The sequence below is a fragment of the Scatophagus argus genome, chromosome 24 (genome assembly GCF_020382885.2).
Source record: "Scatophagus argus isolate fScaArg1 chromosome 24, fScaArg1.pri, whole genome shotgun sequence".
In the NCBI taxonomy this organism is placed as follows: Eukaryota; Metazoa; Chordata; class Actinopteri; family Scatophagidae; genus Scatophagus; species Scatophagus argus.
The window spans coordinates 6,392,937-6,409,858 of NC_058516.1; the positions used below are offsets into that span (position 1 = coordinate 6,392,937).

At 41.8% G+C, this 16,922-nt stretch overlaps 1 protein-coding gene across 1 annotated transcript in view; it reads left to right on the forward strand.

Annotated features, from left to right (window-relative positions):
- The window catches only part of xirp2a (xin actin binding repeat containing 2a), a 57,131-nt gene that overhangs the window by 3,411 nt on the left and 36,798 nt on the right, over positions 1-16,922 (forward strand). The window contains exon 3 of the mRNA XM_046382468.1: positions 9,966-10,394. Coding sequence (XP_046238424.1) covers positions 10,182-10,394 — 213 coding nt within the window. The 5' untranslated portion in view covers positions 9,966-10,181. The remainder of the gene's footprint in view (positions 1-9,965; positions 10,395-16,922) is intronic.

Below are 16,922 nucleotides of genomic sequence, written 5' to 3' on the forward strand. Positions count from 1 at the left end.
GCTGTGCTTTTATGCAGGAAAATACACTGAATGTAACAAAGCTTAATGATATTTGCCGTTCGCTTGATGGGTTTTATTTGAGCAGCTGACCTCTCGTGTTTGGCTACTATAAAATGAGATTGCCTGCACTAATGACGTAAATGAACTATTTTCGAGTTCTCCATAATGATCCTGTGATCTCAGAAATAGGACTTTTCTTTGCAGCACACAAAGCTATCAGAGTATCATTCGGTCGGACGAGCACGACAGTATAACTCGGTGATAGCTGTAACTCCTCAGGGTCGAAGTTGCCAGGCAGTGTAGCATTGTGTGCACATCTTTGCTTTAAGGTGTGGTTTTACTTGATGTTTGCCTTTGTGATGATTTGTTCTGCTGTCAGTTTTCAAAGAAGTGGCACATTGTTTGATTTCTGGAGCATATTACTGGAGTCCACAGCTCTTTTAATTTGTTTGATTGTCTGAGTTTTGTCCTATTTTATGGTTTATTCTAGTAAAGCTACTCTGAGGAAAGCCGTTGTGTATTTATACTTGCTTATCAGTTGTATGCAGAGACTACAAAGTGGCATCTGTTGAAAAGGGAATTTATTCTTGGTTTAGTTTGATTTGCATCTGTGCTGCTTCACAGGAAGAATTTTAATGTTATCAAATTTCGCCTGAAAGTGGATGGAAGGTGTGTGAAGTTTCATATAAGTCACTGCCTCGATTTCCATCTATAGCTGGAAGCCTCATGCATTTGCAAGGTGTCTGCCATGTGTGTTTAACAGGGATTTAATTTAGTGTGTTCTTTAACAGTAGGTGGATACTGATTTTGAACCCAATCAAAGTGTAGTGTTGGAGTGTAGGTGCTTATCCTGAACTTGTACACCTAAAGTACTGAAGTGGATTCCTTAATAATAACATTTCTTACGTGCTTAACCACCCAACCCACACCCACCTGCCCCATAACATTGTTTTTACAGCAATGCTAGACCCCGAGCCTAATGTTGAAATAGTGGTGGGTTGAAAAATATCAGAAATAAAGCAACCAAGAGCCTTAGCCTTGAGTTTGTATGTACTGTACATGTAGAGAGAGAGAGAGAGAGAGAGAGAGAGTGTGTGTGTGTGTGTGTGTGTGTGATAAAGTGATTCAGCCTCATCTTCCACTTAGACATTTTCTTGTCTCTTTTTCCAATGCAACACAAAGGAAGCAATGTGGACTCACAAGAAGCATCTGGATTTTACAGAAATATCCCTAACCAACCTAGTTTTCATATTGAGATGATGTTTCATCGAAAAGGTCAAAATGTGTTTGTTTGGAATGAGTGAACAAACACGTCTGTCAGGTGGAACATAATTGCACTGCGCTACGATCTGCAGCAGCTCGTTCTCGTCGTCTGTCTGTGCTGCGAGGAGGTTCAGTTGTTAGTTTAAAGGGTAATTAAAAAGTAGTGAAGTTTGTGTTCTGTCAGGGTGCTGTTTGGATGTCGGATGAAGCTACCAGTGCGTGGAGTGAAATGTCCTTGAGCAGGAGGGCAGAATACGCATCACGGGATAAATCACTTCCTGTGTTTTTTGTATTTAGAAGTTGGTATCGTGGAGAACTGAAAAACTGAACAGTGAAATAAAAAGTTACTGTGTTTTTTAGAAGGAAGATTTAACAACGAGCAAAGTGAATGACAAGGTTTTTTTTTTTTTTCAAACTAGTTCCTTGTTATTTTCATTAATGAATACCTGACCTCCACTTGCTGTTCCAGAAGGACATTTTTTTTTGCTTTTGTGCTGTGCTCTGAATCTCCTTGTTTTCTCCTGGCAAAGATGGAGTGGCAACGTGCTGGAGAGACGGAGTGATCCTTCCAATCAGCTTCCATGGCAACGGGCCACGAGAGGGAGGGAGGGAGGTGGGGAGGTTGGGGGGGGCAGTGGTAGTGTCGGAGGAGGAGGGGGGGAGCTAGAAGGGTTGTGGGGAGGTGGGGGCTGGGATGTGGCAGCTCCAAACGCTGAAGCATGAGGGGAAAGCTGGAACAGAACTGGTTTTTGCACATCGAGAGAGAGAAGGCGGCGGGCATGCTCGGAAATGTGAACAATGGGCACGGCGAAGGAAAATTAGACATTATAATAACTGTCTGTCAGGCATGTTGTCATTCTTGCGTGCCATTTTATTTAGTGTAGGATGCACCAAATGTCTCCATTATTGTGAGATGAAAATTCCAAAGTATAAATAACACTTTGATAGCGGTCCTCCCCTATAAACATATCATGGGCTTTCTCTCCTGTATCCATCCTGTCTGTGCTGCTGTGGCTGTTGAGGTCACTGGAGAACACTGCAGCCATCTGCACATGTGAGTGTACAGGGCTGCTAAGACTCTCCACACTCACTATCCCTCATGTTGTTCTTATGTTTCATGTCTGCAGGAAAAAAAGATGTAAATAGTACCAAACAAAGGAACCGCTGTAATTATCTGGTATTATTCCCTGCAAGGAACCTGTAGCCTGTCATTTGTGGTTTCTAACTGAGTTCAGACTGACCTTACTGACCAACTGCTGCGTGATGACTACTTCCTTACAATATTACAGCATTAACAGCGTGAGGCTGCGGTGACATTATTTAGGGCTGCTCCAAACTGGATTCTTAAAATCAGCAATATCGCAGTGTATATATACCGCAGAGAGAGGCGTGATCAGAGGTGTTTTTATTATTATTGATGATGTTGATGGTTGAACATATCATGGAAGAATTTTAATCATGCATATGGCCAAGGTGAAGCTGTGTTTAACATATGCACTGGGTACCTCAGTGCTTCATAATTTATGAGAAAACCAACTATTGCAGAATCTTCAAACAAACCACTTTATACTGCGTGTGTGGTAGACACACAACTATGGCAACTAGCGAGCAAACACAGAGGAACATTTGGACACAGATATTTGTTTCAGGAGTTGTTGCAGACCAAAAGCAGAGCTAAAACCAGAATAAATATTGCACTTAAATTCAGTCTAAACTCAACTCTAAATGCAAGGTGGTGTTGCTCTGCGTTGCCCTGCTTTGTTGTGTCCTGTTGACCATAACGTGGCCAGTCGTCTTGTAGGAAGTTATATACAGTTTTACTGTGTTGTCTGAACATATTTACTACTGAAGTGCCACGCTGATTGTTTTGCAAGAGACCTGAAATGAAGTGATTTACCATGTGTCAATGACCCGGAGTGGTGGTGGGGGGGGGGTTCTTGGTCAGTGGCAAAGTTTTTGCTTCAGCTCGAGTCATAAGCCCATCATTAATTCCCAGTTCCTGTCCGGCTCTGCTGCCTGCTCGGGTGTAATTGTTTCCCCAGGGATCCAGATAAATGGCTTAGCTGTCTAGCTGCTCTGTGACCCTCAGACCTGTGTGTGTGTGTGTGTGTGTGTGTGTGTGTGTGTGTGTGTTAGAGCGAGAGAAAAGCATGTAAGGATGGACTGAAGATTTTTATTTTTTTTTTCTCACCTCAGGGGAACAAATAAATGGTCTGAATTACATCATTTCAACATATTTGTCGTATTAACATTTTGACCAAATCAACCATTTTTACAGCTGACATAATATTTTTAAAATTATAAAACCCTGTGTAAAACATAAATAAAAGTGAATGTGACTGAATTGGTTTTGTAAATATATCCGTAGTCTTAATTTGATTTTGTTTAATTCAGTTTAAGCTGCTATGGTTTCAGGGTCGTGGTACACTTAAATAGCACAGAGCCCAAAGCCACTTAGATCCTGATTTCATTTGAACTTGTTTGTTGTCAACAGTAATGACTTCTGGTGCTGCTGTCAGTCAGAAACACCTCGATGATTGATGTGATTTTTTTATTCTGTCACGAATAAAGAGCTGATTAACAATCTATCATCCCTTATCAATGTCCTAATTCAATTAATTAGAAAAAAATCAAGATAATCAAACTAATTAGTAATTGTTTGGTGGTTTAAATTTATCACCATCTCTGGATACACTGCATATCCTACAGAGCACAGAAACCTGCTGCGTTATTCACAAATAAGTTTTAACATTTTAAGATGGCATGATTTCCATGCCATGTATAATTAATGTACATCTTCAACAAAATTTATTTTTTGTGAAAGAATGACATCACCTTTAATTTAATAATCTTGTGTTGTATTTCCAAGTAGTGACCACTAGAGGGCAGACTTGGCTTTGAAAACAGACGGTGGAGTGAAAGCAGGGGAGCCTAAAGGCCCTTCAAACAAGATATGACTCTCATTTTGAGATTAATGCCCATGCAGCCATATTAAATAGTATATTTTATTTGAAATATTCTTAAATGATTCATTATGATGTCCACAGTATATGTGGCAGACAGACAGAAAGGTCCAATAATAAAAGAATTAACTACTACTTCTTAGTGTTTTGCTCGAGACCAACAGGAGCCCATACAGAGACCATGAAAGGTGCCCAGACCTCGTTTTTGAACCCCCTTAAAATCCTGCGGTGTATACAGAGCTTTCTTATTAGACTGAATGGGATATTTTCTCAATAAAACCCCAAGGTAAATGAGATTTTGTAAGCATGTCAACCTCGTGGCCCATTGAAAGATCTATGCAGAGTCTGTACCTTTCCAGTACACAGCAGCTCCATCTTTTACCATGTTTTATTGCCCCCGTTAAAGCAGAGTGTAACGTTGCAGCCAGCTGTGATGGATGTGAAAGAGATGAGGCAGTCATTTTTTCCTACTCAGAAGGAGGAGGAAGTGGCTGAGAACCGGTCAGGAGAGCAGATGGTATCCCCGTCTGTCTGCTCTGTTTAAAGAGCACTGCAGGCGAAGCCCCAAGTCAAACAAGCCAACTACATGGCCTGGGGATGATCTCAGAGCCTCCATTCCTGCTTTTCCATCCTGATACATCAAGATTTAATACCGTTCTTGAACTCCAAATTGTTGCACAGCGCAGCGTAACCCACTATAACGACTTTCCCTGGACTAAACTGAATAATAAACAGTTTCACAGTAGAGAGAATGTGGTTGTTACCAGCAAATGACTCAGCTGCACTCGTGTATCCAAAATGAGATTTAGTGAAGCTATAAACAAATAATTGGAATTTTACTTCCGTGCATTTACCACATCTTCACCTTTAAAGACTCCTGTGCTTGCGGTGCCCTGCCTTTACTATTGAAGAAGAAGAATCAACTTTATTGGCAGCATATATATTTTTACATACACATACTGAATTTGACCCTTCCTTAGTTGAACACACATGCAACACCCGGCAAATTACATGCAGTGAAACACACACAGGAGCAGTGGGCAGCGTCAAGCGCCCGGGGAGCATATTGGGGGGTTAAGTGCCTTGCTCAAGGGCACATCAGCTGGCTAATGAAGGGGAGGGAGGCATTTTTTCGCATTAATCACTCCACCACACCCAAATTTTTCCTGCCTGTCCGGTGGGGGAATCGAACCGGTGACCCTCCGGTCACAAGCCGCTTCTCCAACCTCCAGGCCACGGCTGGTGGATCGCACTGGTATTGCTCTGCACATTAATCCCCTGGCCTGATCAGATGACCCGTTGTGTTATATTGAAGGTGAGGTGGAAAGCAAAGCCGCAGTAACTGGAGTAGTGCAGCTGTCATGTGATCCTTCCTGACTGCTGTCTCAGCCTGTGTTTCTAGAAAGTGAGCAGGAAGTACCATAGTGTGTGGGGGAAGTACACTGCAGGAAATTTCAGGAATTCTGTCTGGAGGTGTACACAAAAACTTTAGCACTGAAACACTTAATTTAGTCTCTTATTGTAGAAGCAGGATTAATCCAGTTGTTTAATTGCATTCTTTGTCCTTCATTTGCTTATTTTTATTTGTCTCAGTCTGTATGTTTTACTCTACCTTAAACTCGTCAAGCACTTTGCAGTCTGTTTTGGAAAGTGCTGGGAAAGTAAACTTTGTTGCTTGATGTGAAGATGAATGCTCGATTGTGGCCTAATTGATCAGTTAGCTTATCAGCCCATTATTGATAGCAATACAACTTGATCAGTAATCAATAATGAGGTGCTGAGAGTTTTTAATTCCCCTTGGAGATTTGAAAATGTCTCGTTTGGTGGTCGTCTGACTCAACTGTGATGATCTTGTATGCTGGTTGCATTCCTGTGCAGATGCCCGCTATTGAGGCAGATTGTTGATACCAATAGTCATGCACTCTAAACCCATCTAAAGTGAGTGGTTCCTGTTGTGAAATATTAAAGTACATGTTACCAGGAAGGTCTCATCACCCTCTGAGGGTGTTAGAGCTCTGCTGCCGGTTTGGCTGCCGGTCAACTTTTTGCTTTTGCTTCAGTTGTGAGTCTGGAGTCTGTTGTTACTCTATTAAGCCCCGATTTGACTCTGATTGCAGTATACCATAATAATCATACAGAGAGGATAGAAAAATAAACTCAGCCAAACGCACACCTCTGAGAACTGTCAAAAGGTATTCTGGTAAATGGAGGGAATAAGTGTCAGAGTTTGAACCAGAGGAGGTTGGCTTAGGACAAATGATGATGAGAAAAAAAACAAACAAAAACAAAACAAATTGCAGCTGCTCATCATAAACATTGTAAGAGTGTCTGTGGGGAGATGTTTCATTTAAGATGAGATAATAAGATGAAACTTTATTGATCCTCTCTGGGAAATTAGGTTACTGACGCATCAAACTAATGGGGGAAAAGACAAGACAAATAGAGTAATATAACAACCCAACAAAGAAAATCATTAACCATTAAAATACCGGACAACGAGGCAATAAAATACAATCTTGGTGATGTTAACCAATGTTTCATCTTGAGTAATTGTTGAAGATGTGGTGGAATTACAAGAAATGGGTTGTACTGTGTGATATGGTGTGAAAATTAAAGAACTTTACAGGACACATGGTGCATGCTTATGCCAGAAATGATACTGCATGTCACTTTTGGAAATTAAGTTCATCATTCGGTCTCTCGTGTACTGAGACGCATGCAAACCACACGTTTTAAAATGGTTACAACACACAAATTAGAAGGGTGTGCTTGTCTCCTGTTTTACTGCTGTCACAAACGCTGACATATTTCATCTATGAAATGCTGAGTCATTGTGCACAGCGTTTCTGGTCACCTGAAAAAATTAAGTCCAGTCTCAATCCCAGTAAACTGTTACTTGGTACCTTTGGCTGTCTGTAATTTGGTGCTGGGCAGGTGGTGTTTATCAGCTTTTTTGCTTTAAACAGCTGCCTGTTGCATTTGGAAACTGGTGCCATGAATGTGGTTAGAGATACTATAACACTGTGTGGTACAGTTTCAATTAAACTTAAACTGGTTTATAGCTCCAAATGGGCAATAAGAGATCAGGCCTAAATGTCATTTATGGCTGAAAAGGAGTGTTGGTGAATTTATTCTGAGTATGGTTTTTTTTTTTTTAAAAAAATAATAAAACCAGCAGATCAACAAGAATAAAAAATGTGTGGTGAGTGAGTGGTGGCAGATTTTCCTGGCTACAGTCTTGAACACTCAGTACTTTGTCTATCTTTTCTCTATTTCCAGACTTTTTCTTGGGAACCACATGGAACTCTTGGCTCTGTAAGTAGATACCATGTTAAACTATGTTAAGTGGAGGGGGGGGTTAACTGACAGCATCTTTTAATGGTTTACTGAAACATGCTTTTTGGGACACTGTAGACAAAATAAAATGAGAATTGTTGCTTCATATCTTATCAGAGGGATCCTATTTCAGTCTGTTCTCTAAATAAAGTCGTCTGGAGCCCTTGGCCAGGAATTCAGCATGGGAACAACCACAGAACCTGCAACATATTTTATTTAATAGGAGCAGACAGTGTTTTTACCCTGGTGAATCTTCACCAGAAAGTTTATCTGAAGCCCCACCAGGGCTCAAATATTGTCTTGTTGTGTTAAAGAAAAGCTGCTCTGGAGCCTTGCGTCAGGGGGACATTATGTTTGCTCTCACACTGGATTCCACTCAGCCCTGCACTTAAAACACTGTGCGAGTGTGTGTGTGTGTGTGTGTCTGCTTTCACAATGCAACAAATCAAGAGGCATAATCAGAGAAAATCTTTACTACTCCATTAGTCCAGAATGTGTCCTTAGCATCCTGTTTTCTTTCAAAGCTGACCTTTTTCAGTGACTAAAATGAAATGTCGGGGGGGGAAACAAGCTAATAGAAATTCGAAATGGCATATTCAGCTGTAAAACTGCATTTGTGTTTTGTTTTTTTCTTTCCTTCCTTGTGTATGTGAGTAACTGCTGTAAGCTGAGTGGCCTCAATGGACGCAGGATCCAGCTGAAAGTGACACTTTGGCCCTCTTTGAATAATGTATCCACCACTGGTATAAATGGAGTGATAGTGTGTCCTCCAAAGTACTATCAGATGCATATATCATGACTGTTCATTCATTAAGACTGGATTATCTGGATTGCTTTGTCTCTCTCTCTCCCTCTCTATTGATGTCTGTGGGAGCTCTGGCTGACTGTCTCAGGCTCGTAACTCTGCTGCCTTTGTTTATACCTGATCCTGTAACTAAGCTGTCAGTCTTTCATGACTTCCTCTGTCATCCCCTCTTACACTCCTCTCCATCATTTGACGCCTGCTCCTCGTCCTCAGCTCGCGTGAGTATAGCAGGGTGAATGCTGTTGAGCAGGGGAGGATCACCCTTCAAACATGACAGGAGGGGTGAAGAACAGCTTAAATGTGGGTCGCAGAGGAAGTGGGCTTAACCTGTTAATTTCCCTTTTCTTGACGGGAAAACACTCCAGAGGAAGCGTTGGTGTGGCTGGTGAAAAATGAACAATATAGTCACCATCGTGACTATGGGGCAGGCCAGTGGGGTTAGTTGTTATGGGCCTTCCTTGATTTGTTCAGGAATAATGAGCTTTCCTACCCACCCCAGACCTGGTGTTGAAGGCAGGATGGGTGAGGCGTAGCTGTTAATCTGTTTCCTGGAAGCCTGCAGGGGCTCCCTTATGACTAGTTGATCAAAAAGTAAAGCTGATTTCCCTTTTGGTCATGTTGCTGTAAGAATTATTATTGCAAAAGTCATATTGTTCTTCCCTTCTGACCTTATTAAAACTAAAATACCACAACTAAGGTGTCACCTTTTCACAGCGGACATTTTGACTTACACAGGTTAGAAAAGCGTTACTGATAACGTTAACGATGACAGTGATGAGGTTATATTCGGTATAGGAGGACACAGATAAATAAACCACATCACATAAACCAGTTTTATTATTTTCACCAACTTTTGCGCAACATATGCCATGGTTACACCCCAAAGTGACATATGTTCATCTAAGCACAAAGCAGGTGAGGCCTGGAAGCTAAGTGAATGACTGGGCGACGTGCTGCACTGCTAGCCTGTGAGCTAACCATTAGCTCAGACACAATAGTTCCCAGAGTTTTTCCTCTGTTTTCTCTCTTATGTTTGTTTTCCCCTGAATTGTTTTGCATTATTATGCAATATGTTGCTCAATAATAACCGAAGAGAACTCACATATAAAATTATTTGTGCTAATAGGCCAACTGAGCTAGCAAATGTCTTTGCTCATTAGCTCAAAAAACTTGTTTAAACAACTCAATTTTTCCTTCACAAAGGACTGAAACAGGATCTGAACAAGTCCTGAAACAAGACTAAGTTAATGACTAATGTCTTTAAAATGAAGATTAAAAAACAACGTTATCGTAAAATTTAGTCATTAAGTATTTACATAATGTCAAGCATGTTTTTGAGCTGACAGGAAATAACAGGATCTGGGCTCTTTGGGAAACAGAGCATAAGAGTCAGTAAATCATTTCTCTCTCCTCCTTTCTCTTTTTTCCTTTGTCGTCACTCCATTGGCCTGCCCTCACATCTCATATCTCAATTTGGTTTTCTGAGCCCACATGTGAGTTTACTTGGGCTTCTGTGTATGTATGAGTAATTACAGAGCAAGGGAGAGAGGGAAAATCTTCTCCACTGAGTTTTTCTTTTCTCCTCCTCTTTCCTCCAGCCTCTCGGTGAGCCTGCACAACCCAGAGAGCCTCCCAGACAGAGCGCAACCCCTGCAACTCCTGCATCTCCATCTCTGCTCCTCACCCTCTCATAACTCCCCTCTGTCTCTCCCTCACTTCCTCACCCTTCCTGGTTCACCTCACACAATAGACTTCCCCTCCAAGCACCAGCCTGAAGGGAAAAGAGGGGGAGAGATACGGGTGTCTCTATAACAATGGAAATTCAATCAGGAAATGGAGAGGAGGTGGCGAGTGCGGTGTCGGCGACCTCGGGCTTCATTTCCTGTAGTCCCTCTGGGTGGCAGGTAGCGGCATCAGGCGATCCAGTGCACAGAGAGGACCTGCAGGCTGCTAAGAGGATTGAGAGGTTTGACATCCCACTTGATAGCCTGAAGAGGATGTTTGAGAAGCCTGCTGTGGCAAACACAGTAAGTACTGCCGCTGTGCATTTTTAGTTTTATTTTTTGGTGTGAACTGTACCCTTTTTTTTTTTTTTCATTCACTTTTCTCCAAGTAAATTGAGTGTTGCGTAGCTGCCAAACCTTGCACTTTGTGCTGAATGTGTCAGATAGATGGATGAGTGCGACACAACCAGCATTTCAACAAATTGAAAAGCTTCTGCAACCTTCAGAGAAACTTGAAAATGTAAAGCCGTAGTGGTGAAACGACTGAGAGGTCATGCCTCAGGCGAAGCAGATCTGGTTCCCGAGTGGTGAAACTGTACACTTGTAGATTTGACTGTTGCAAACTGCAGCTTTCTTCTTTATTTACCGACTCTGTTGAGGATGATATTGGTTGACCCTACTTGTGACTTACTTTGAATATAATGGGAAAGACAAAACAGGATGTCGCTTATCTCTCCATTTCTCTCAATATGATTCATGCACTGGTTATTTGGGATTTTCCATCATTTCGTTGACTCTGGCAAGGAGACGTGTGCTGTAAGCGTTTTTTACCGGAGAGGAGGGTGGCCTTCACTCTCTCCAGCTTTGTTTTTCCATCTCAGCTGGCTTTCCTGAGAGGAAAATCTAAGTCTGTTGGAAGTGAAGCAGGTCATTATAAGAAAGCCTCCCATTTACCAAACCTCTGATGATGAGACAAAAAGGCCCAGATGACCTACTTTTTGCTCCCTGATGTGGTTGTGACATCAAATCTATCCCCTAAAAATGTTCCAAGGACAATGAGCTCAGTGATGCATGGAAACCTCTCTCCTCTCAGGATCCAAAATCCACAAGTGCCAACGTATTGTGGGGAATGTAGTTCTCTGAGTGTGCCAGTGCCTGCTGGTGGCACAGATACAAACTGGCTGCGTCTGTGCAGTGCCACGGGGTAGCTGATATTTGACACCATGTTATTTAAAACCTATTTTAAGGAGCTTTATGGTTAAGCAAGGTTTTAAAAATAACTTTGTAATTGGCATGTCGGCTGCTGCTGGATGCAACGTGAAGCTTCTCTATCAGGCCAGAGACGCAGGAGCAGAGCGAGATGTGGATCTATTAGAGTCAACTCACATCTGGCCCCTGAGGTGAAACATGTTACGGATTACTGTGGTTAATGATCCATATCAGTAAAGCCAAGAGTCAAAGGCAGCATCTTTTAAGGTTTTCTTTTGCTTTTCAGTCCAGCTGTTGAGGCTTATGGGTTCTTATTTCTGTCATCAGCCCTGTGTTTGGGCTACTGTGGTATGAGCCATAACAGAAGATCAAGAGATAGAAGCTCTGCTTTGTTCTTCTCAAGACTGTTTCACATGCCGTCGTGTCATTGACCATACGTGTGAAACTCTCCTATCTTGAGCTTCAGCTTGCCACTCGGAGAACTTTCTCAGGCTTTTGGCAAACAAACAGTCTCTGAGCCTTTGTGTGCTTCAGTGTTATCAGCCTCTGTTTGCCATGGTTAACTCATTATAATTGCTGTATTATTTATTTTTATATTAATAATTGATCAAGCCATGTTACCATGTGTAAAGTAAAATAGCTTTCTCATGGTGGCAAACTTACAGATAATTATCCACAGACTTTTACTATCTTTCAGCTCATTGTTTTGGTCTTTGGGCAGTTATGCTGTTTTTAGTTCAGCCTCACTGCTTCATTCAGCATCATTTATAGCCACGACCGGCAGCTGTTTTCACTGATAAAGCTCTAAAAACCCACAGTGCCCTACCTGCCCAGCACCAAACAAAAGACAGAGGCAGTTAGCCACTAGCCGGTGAGCACAGTGGAGCATTCAGCAGTCAAAGAGCCAAATGTTTCCCCCAGGAGACCAAAAACTGTCCCCCAGAATTGTTACACTGCTGCTTAAATGTTTTCTAATCTGACAGCACTATGGCAGCACTAGCAGTGGATAAAGATCAAGGTTTGGGTGTAAATGACTGCTTCGTTAAAAGGAACAAGCACAGACTGTTTGGTAGGAAATAGAAAACTTTCCCTTGTGTCAAACTACAGTGTTTGTTGGCCCGTTCAGCCACCCCAGCCTCCTCCCTCTGCGGACTCGTGGCTCTGTACCAACATCACAGTGTTCCCTCCTTTACTCCAGACAGGACGGAGTCTTCAACCGCTAGAGGGCCTGAAACTTAACATTTAAAGATCTGTGTTATATCCTAGCTGATATAGCTTTATCTGATTTTCTAATTTCCTGTCTACATTTAAGAGCTGATCGACTTGTTGCTTTCCATCAGATTTAGGTTTTGCATTTTATTTCTTCTATTTCTGAATTTTTTTTTTTTTTACCCAAGGGAGGGATAAAGATTGTTTATTTATATTCTTTTCTAACTGTACAGCTGGTCAAAGTGTATATAACGTGCTGGCATTGCAAGACATGCTGTATCATGGCATCGTATCATGAGTGCTTATAGTCTGTTCCTATCTCTTCTTGTAAAAAGCAGCCTGCAGACAGTGTTAATGGAGCGTATGGGCAGCGTTCCCAGATTCCCAGAGAGAGGAGAGGACTGGAGCTCTGTAGCCGGCTGGTTATAAAACATGACCTTGTCTCTAACTCATCTGTAATGCTGAGCTTAATATTTGATGATGCACTGTATTTTTCTCTCTGTGCCTCATTCCATTTATTTAAATAACTCGATGTCATTGGACGGACAGCCATAACAATGACTGATGGATTCCCAGGTGGTCGCTCAGCTGTGGCCAGAATCCACAGCGGTAGAGAGGACGGTCCGCGCTTCCAACAGCTGCAGATGTGAAGTGATGCAACGGTTTATCTTGAGTGCAAAGAGCGTGTTTTTCCGCTTGTGTGGCAGGCCGATGCTCTAGGGACGCTGGCTTTTGTTTACAACATCTGTCTGACCTTCTGGTCATGACACAAGAAGGAATACACACATACAGATGCTGATGTATGGGACAGATGAGGTGAGATGATAAAATTCTTAGAAGCTCAACTGCAAACACACTGTTCAGTCATTGACATGCATGAAAATGAGCACAAAAAAGGCCACTAATCAAGACTGTTGAACATTCACACTCCATACTGTTCTATAGTTCCTCATTAAAATATTTGTGCATTAATTAATAGTTACATAACTTAAATGTTTCTAATACTCATGGCCTGACTTGACATTCATTCATGTTGTGATGGCCACTATTGGCCAGTGGGTGGCAGCGTAGCATCTGTGAGACTGAGACAAAGCTGATGTTAAAAACAGTTGCTGTATACACCAAAGTCCATGAGAAGGCGGGTAAATGATACACATTTAATCAGGAGTTTATCTCATGAGACAATTAGTAATCACCTGGTGTTAATTGGAGTTAATTCCTAATGCCTGGAGGTGTCTTAAAATGGCTTTTCTCTTGTGTGTGAAGCAGTCAGATTAGTGGGATTTGCATAATTGGGGAAATATCTAATTCTGATGTGTTGGGTAAATTTAACACATCATAAAGGATTTTAACAAGATTTCATGCTGTGGTGTAAAGCAGTCATACCTTCTCAACAGGATGACATGTTCCAGGAGTGCGAGGAGAACTTTTTTTAGGCTGTGACCTCTGAGTGAGCTGTCTGCATAAATTCAGACAGTGGCACTAGAGGTCTGGAATCTCGCCTTGGTTTATTTTCATAACTTGTTTTGTCATTGTCACTAACTCCCTCTCATGTTTTTTCATGAGTCTGGGTGAATGGACTGAAAAGGTGTTTGTAATTTTCTTCCAATAGACATATTTTCTCTGTGGAGCTTTCATAATATGCCTCTTTTCAAAATGGCAGTATCCAATTTAACAGACACTAAATGGAGCAACGCATGAGGCCTTTCATACATTTGGTTTCTATAGCTTCTTTAAGTCACCCTTTTAAGCAGAACTTTAAAGAATTGCACTTTAAGGTGTCGATGACATGCTGAAAGATGAGAATGAGGCAGCATTTTGGCTAATGGTGAACCATTTTCCCTGTATATAAATCAATCAATATGCACCAGCGTTCCTGAACTCACTTAATTAAATGTTAAGTAAACTAAAAGCCACAATATGTCTGCAAGAAATTGATCCAGACTTGATGAGGACACCGGCGTCCTCATCAACTCCACCGAGCTCGTAAAAATTCCATTAACTTTTACCAGGCATCTCTTTCGTCTCAGTTTCACAGATTCAAATCTTTTAATGGAGCTGGCAGCGGAGCCGTGTCTGACGTGTTGCGTGTCTGTTGTGTGATGACGACCTGTTGCTCGCCGCTTTGGCTCTGAGAGTAGTTGCAGTGTTAACGTGGTCTGCCAAACGCGGCTTTGAAACTCTCCGCCCCGTCTGACTCACACTCGTTTGCCTACCTGGTGCTTGTTTTTGTGTTTGGATTTGGCAAATTGAAACGTACATGAAAGTCTGCTCTGTATTGCCGTCAACAGTACTTATTATGGCAGCCATTTTTTCCCCAGAGGTATTGTGGTAGTGTGTGCATATTTACTCCAGTGTATGATAATCCATTCTCATAGCTGGGTAATGAATGCATATCTCCAGGCCCTTTTCCATACAGATTGTGTGACTCAGATTGTCTTTTCACTAACGCATTTTGACACCCACCGCCCCACAAGACCATATGTGTTCAACAATTAGCCAAAGACCTTGAGGCTTTATTTTTTCCAATCATTTACTGTGTATATCATTGTGAGCACAGTGCCACGCCATCCTTCATCTCTGCCATTCATCATTGCCTTTGCACAAAAAGGTCAAGACATTTCTAGAGCAAATCTTTTTTGGCTGTGCATCTTAAAGGAAAGCTGAATCAGGAAAGGAGTCAGTGATTCTGCAGAGATTTATATTTGAACTCAACATCCAAATAAACTTGCTATGCCCCTCTGTTCAGCGCTCCTTCAGAAGCTCTGCCAGTGGGCATGAGAAAACAATACTAACCGCTGGTTCTGTCAATCACAGCTAAACTAATTTATACCCACATGTCAAGCCATGAAAAACTTTTTCAATTTTTGTTCTTCTGACCTTCTCCACCTTTGGCTGTTTCTAGACCATCTCTCCTTGGCAGTGCGATTACACATTAGCATGTGCCAGACTGAACAGATGTGAGAGGATATTCGCTGAATTTGACAAAATATGTACTGGATTGGAAAACTGCACCTTTTAAAACTTTTGACTGCAGCAGAGAAAAATATAGAGCCTAGTGATACGAGGGAAAATGAGGTTAGAGTTTAACAAGCGTCTGCAGCCATGCTAGAGGCTGTGCTGAGCTGAATGCTAAAGTGCTCACAATGACAACGCTAACACGGCATAGTTTCTTTGCTCAGCCATTTCTAGACTTCTTGTCTTTTTAAAACTGTCTTGTCTAACTCTTTCATTGTAAGTTGTTTATCCAGCTCTTCTTTGCTGATTTTTTTAGAAGCACTTCACTGAGAACTTTGTTGACCTTCATCCTGTGATTTAGTACACTGAACACTAACATGTTGGCAGTCAGTGCTCATTAGCTGTGGATTGCTGGTAGAATCCGGTCCCAGTTGGTTCATTACCTGTCACAGGTGCTGGAATGAGAGGGGACAAAGCCAGGATATCTCATTACGGTGCCGTGTTAGTATTATTGGGTGGAAATAACAACCAAAAGCGTTCAGATTTTAAAACATTGAACATCAAACAGAAATAAGGTTTAAATGTCTTACCTGTAACCATTAATTTTACTGGTTTCAAATTAGGGTGTGATTTCCCAATTATAGTCTCATGTATTTTTGTTTGGAAAAATCAGACAAAGTTACGGTATTTTAGATATTTAGGTAGAGTTTAATTAGTAATGTTGATTCATCCATGGGAAACCTGATTGACCAAAATTTTGCAGCCATCCATCCATCAGTTGTTGAGACATTTCAGCCCAGTGCGAAGTGTTTGACAATCCAGCTCACACTGGATTTAATGCACATGCTGAGGTGATGCAGAGTTCGTCCACATGCGTGAGCTTGTATTACACATTTGCACAATTATAGATTTAAATCCCCGGAACATCGAGCAGGCATGCAGCATGTCAGCCGATGTCAGTTCCATGGTTGAGTTTATATTTGGAGAGGCTCAAAACAGAACTGGATCCTAAGCCACTTTAGAGTCGTCATGTATAAATAGTAGTGCCTGGTGATGTTGGCATTGCTCTCTGAGCATTAAGAGAGCACGGAGCCTGATGAAAGAGACTGAAATATGATTTACATTCAGCGAGCATAGGGCCATATTGTGAAAGAGAGGGCTGGGAGTGCGGTTGGGAGGAGAGAGAAGATGGAGATTGATGGGGAGTAATAGAGATTCAGGGTGAATCGGCACGAGTGGCAAGAGGAAGAAAATCCAAATGAAGCGTGAGTTCATATTTTAGTAGGTGAAGCAGGTCAGAGTCTGATTAGCAAATTATATTAATGTTTCAATCATGCTTAGCTTCACCACAACCCACTGTGAGGATTGCGCAATCTCTCACACCTGACTCTTTTATCTCCTCTTTTCCCACAACTTTCTCCCCCGGAGACGAGCACACGTCTGTCAGGTTTCAGC